At 34.7% G+C, this 3,718-nt stretch overlaps 1 protein-coding gene across 1 annotated transcript; it reads left to right on the forward strand.

The window, feature by feature from the left end:
- Window positions 1–1,526: 1,526 nt before the first annotated feature.
- Window positions 1,527–1,901, forward strand: LOC140038389 (putative late blight resistance protein homolog R1A-3). The gene has a single exon (XM_072083729.1). It carries the CDS (start codon window positions 1,527–1,529, stop codon window positions 1,899–1,901), a length of 375 nt encoding a protein of 124 aa, XP_071939830.1.
- The last annotated feature ends 1,817 nt before the right edge of the window (window positions 1,902–3,718 follow it).

Consider the following 3,718-nt stretch of genomic DNA (forward strand, 5'->3'; position numbering starts at 1 on the left):
ACTCAAAGAATCCATTTAGCTGAAATATCTAATAAAGTCATTTTACAATTTTCTTAGCAATTACAGATTAAAAAAATTGTGATTTCGTAAATAATCATAGGATGCAAAACTTATTATGCAACACAACTTGAATTTTGAAAGAAACTATCAATGAAAGTTAAAGTTCCTTTGGCCCTTTTCTGTTCTTTTTCTCTCTTGGACTATGGTAACTAGGCCAACATGTAAGAAAGTCTTACCTAATGAAAGGCCAACATTTGGTTCAGCACTTTTCATGTAAATCTTCTATAATTTTAAATATTATAAATAAATTTTTCCATATTTTGGACTAAAATATTAAAGTAACAAAAACAGTCCTTGACAATGGAGTCAAACGAAATGTCAAGAATACTTTAATATCCAAATAAAATATTTATTAACCACAGATTATGTATCACTTTTCGAAGCATATGAGAGTTATGTTAAAAAGAACTAATCCACAAGATGCAAAAATGTATTTATCCTATATTTATATATCTTAGTCACTAAAGTTATTTTAGGTTTTTGTCTTGGCATTTTAGCTAATTCCACCACGGAGGGCAACGCATGTCATTTTGAGACTATATATATATATATGTATAGAGGTGTGAGGGAAGGGATGAGGCCTATTACATAGCAACTAGTGTGGGTTTAGTTACACCCATTACATCTTTAGCTAAACAGTCTAAGGATTAGCAAGGAAGTTCCATCCCATCTGCCGTCATAATTGACAAGTAGTATGCAGTGTGGGGTGCAGGTCCTTTGTTAACGTGCAATGCCAGACCGGTTCTTCTCAACAACAAAACGGGTATTAAAAAAACTATGCAGTAGTAGTCAATAAAATTTCTTTACTTTATTCAAACCAAGATCATTTCCAGATTATTTGACCGCTCTCTCTCGTTAACTTTGTTGATTGATCTGTTCTTCCTTGGTCTTGATCCGTTTGCCTGTCGAATAATTTATTGTCTCATTTCTCTTCTTCACCTTCCCTCCAAGGAAAAAAAAAGGGAAATTTCAGGAGAGAAATACTTGCTTGCTCTGCAGTCGGCGAGATCTGTTTCTCCCTTAAAATTTGAGAGTGAAACTGAGGAAAAATCCATGCTCCGTTTCGGGTACAATGCGTTTGGAGAATGCAATTTTGGAGCTGCGTTCCTGGATATAAGTGAAAATTTTTTTTTTATTGGAAAATAGTTTTTTTTTTTAGGGACGGGTACCCTATGACCCGTCCCTTTTTTCGGGTACCCGAAAACATTAGGAGCGGGAGAATGCAATTTTGGAGCTGCGTTCCTGGATATAAGTGAAAAAAATTTTTTTATTGGAAAATAGTTTTTTTTTTTTAGGGACGGGTACCCTATGACCCGTCCCTTTTTTCGGATACCCGAAAACATTAGGAGCGGGTTAGGATCGCAAAATGGCTGATTCGATATTTTAGAATCAGGTCAGCCATATCTTGTTAGGGGCGGGTACCCGACCCGTGCCCACCCCTAGCTCTGGGTCTTCCCTGTAGAAAAATGCCATTGATTGAACAACTACCCAATCTTGAAGTCCTCAAATTAAGAGTCCAGTCAATGGAGGGCCAAAAATGGGAACTGATGGAAGGAGGATTCCCTAAACTCAGGGTCTTGACTTTGGAATATGTAGCGATTGTTGAGTGGATAGAGACAGACCCTGACAGTGATGATTACTTCCCGTACCTTCAGCAATTAAAACTCCACAAAATTTCTAATTTGGAAATAATGCCTGCTTGTATAGGGCGTATATCTACTCTTGAAACAATTAATGTGAGTTTTTGTGGAGATGGCGTCAAATCTTTAGTATGGGAAATTGAAGAAGCACAGAAATATAATGGAAATGAGAATCTGAAGACCATTTATGGAAAATATTGAAGGGCATCAGCTGCTGCAATATCAGGTAATTTTTTTTTGTCATTACCATTAATTGGCCTGTAGAAATAATCATGTTTTTTTCATTTAAAGGAGTTTAATTTATATTTACATTTTGGTAGCTTTTTTGTACTTCAGTTGCCTATACTGCGTGCACGAGCACATTGAAATTGATGAACAAACAACTAATTAAATGCTCCTTTTTTTTTTTTTGCTTTTGTTAATGAAATTGATGAACAAACAACTAATTAGTGCTGTATTTTTTCTTGATGATATGTCATCAGGGAGTGCCACGGCACGTAGCAGTTTTTCTTTGAGATCGTAATTCGTCATCTGTATGGTTTGGCTTTCTTTGGTGCTTTTGTGGAAGATTGAGGTAAAAATTGAAAGGATCGATGGCCTCGAGAGAACTTCTGCGTTTTTTGCGGGCAAGGAATCTAAACACATAATTAGGAGCGTCCTAAAGCCCCATGTCTTTGGATGGCTACATCTACATCTTTTCCTATCAATTCCCCTTCTTTGGGTGGCTCAATTAGATTTCATTAGTTGGCTAAATTTTGGTTGTAAAAAATTCTCAACTGCTTACCGCTTTAATGTTCTTTGGTTTCCTCTTTTTCCCGTTGTCTGTTGGGTTGTATGGTATGATAGGAATAAATTTTTGTTTGATTGTAAGCAATAAAGATTTGCAAGTTTATGTAACACAGGCTGTTTATTTTGATCAGAGAAACCCAAAAAATCGTAAATATTGATTCGATCTGAACCGCAAATTTGGAATACTTGAATCGGTTTTAATATGTGTAGTTCGGGTAGCAGGATTTAGGGGTGGCAATTCCTGACACGACCCGAAAACACGACACGAATCTAACACAAAATTAATGGGTTTGGGTTAAGGTTTGGGAGGTTCGGGTCAGAATTGGGTCGAACCCGATGAACCCGAAAAGAAAACAGGTTGATTTCGGGTCAACCCGTGGTGACCTGATATGACCCGATATGACCCGTTTACAAATTAAAAATAATTTAATACGCATAAAAATTATTTGATCTAACTAAACTAAATCATTCTTTTTTTTCAAAGGCACTAAATCATTAATTACTTAATCCTAAATGAATTTATTTAACTTGTGTGAAGTTAAAATTATTATATTTGGACAAATAATATATTATATTATTGTTTACTTTTATGCTATTTTAATTTATTTTATATTTGATTTGGGATAAAACACTTTTACGGTGTTTAATTTATTTTAGATTTTGTTTGAAATTATTTATTTAAATTTTTATTACTTGATGATGTAATTAATTTTGTAAGAAATTGATTTTATTAGAAATTACAGTGATAAATTAATAAATTAAAATTAAGTTTCGGGTCAACCCGCCAACCCGAAATTTTCGAGTTCGTGTCAGGTATCCTGACTCGTTTCGGGTTGGTGGATCAGGTTCGGGTCAGCGGGTTTTTTGTTATTCCCGACCCGACCCGACCCGCCAACCCGAACCCAACATGATTGCCACCCCTAGCAGAATTAACAAGGCTTTGAAAATCGCAGATACCTGATCCAATTCATGTGTAAGGATATACTTATAATTTTGTCCATTAAAACTAAAAGTAATAGAGGAATATATAATCATCTTTCATCAAATATTTATATTTGAGATGATATACTTGACTATCTCAACAATATAAGAGTCTTAACTTGTTTAACTTGCTAATTATATAATATATTTAGCTTTTGTTGCTGAGAATAAGTGATATTTACAAACTTGTTTTTTGTGAGAACCCGTAATTTGCATTTTCTCGGTTTCCGCATTTTTCATGGCTTGTT

Source organism: Coffea arabica, chromosome 3e (genome assembly GCF_036785885.1).
Source record: "Coffea arabica cultivar ET-39 chromosome 3e, Coffea Arabica ET-39 HiFi, whole genome shotgun sequence".
NCBI classification, from domain to species: domain Eukaryota; kingdom Viridiplantae; phylum Streptophyta; class Magnoliopsida; order Gentianales; family Rubiaceae; genus Coffea; species Coffea arabica.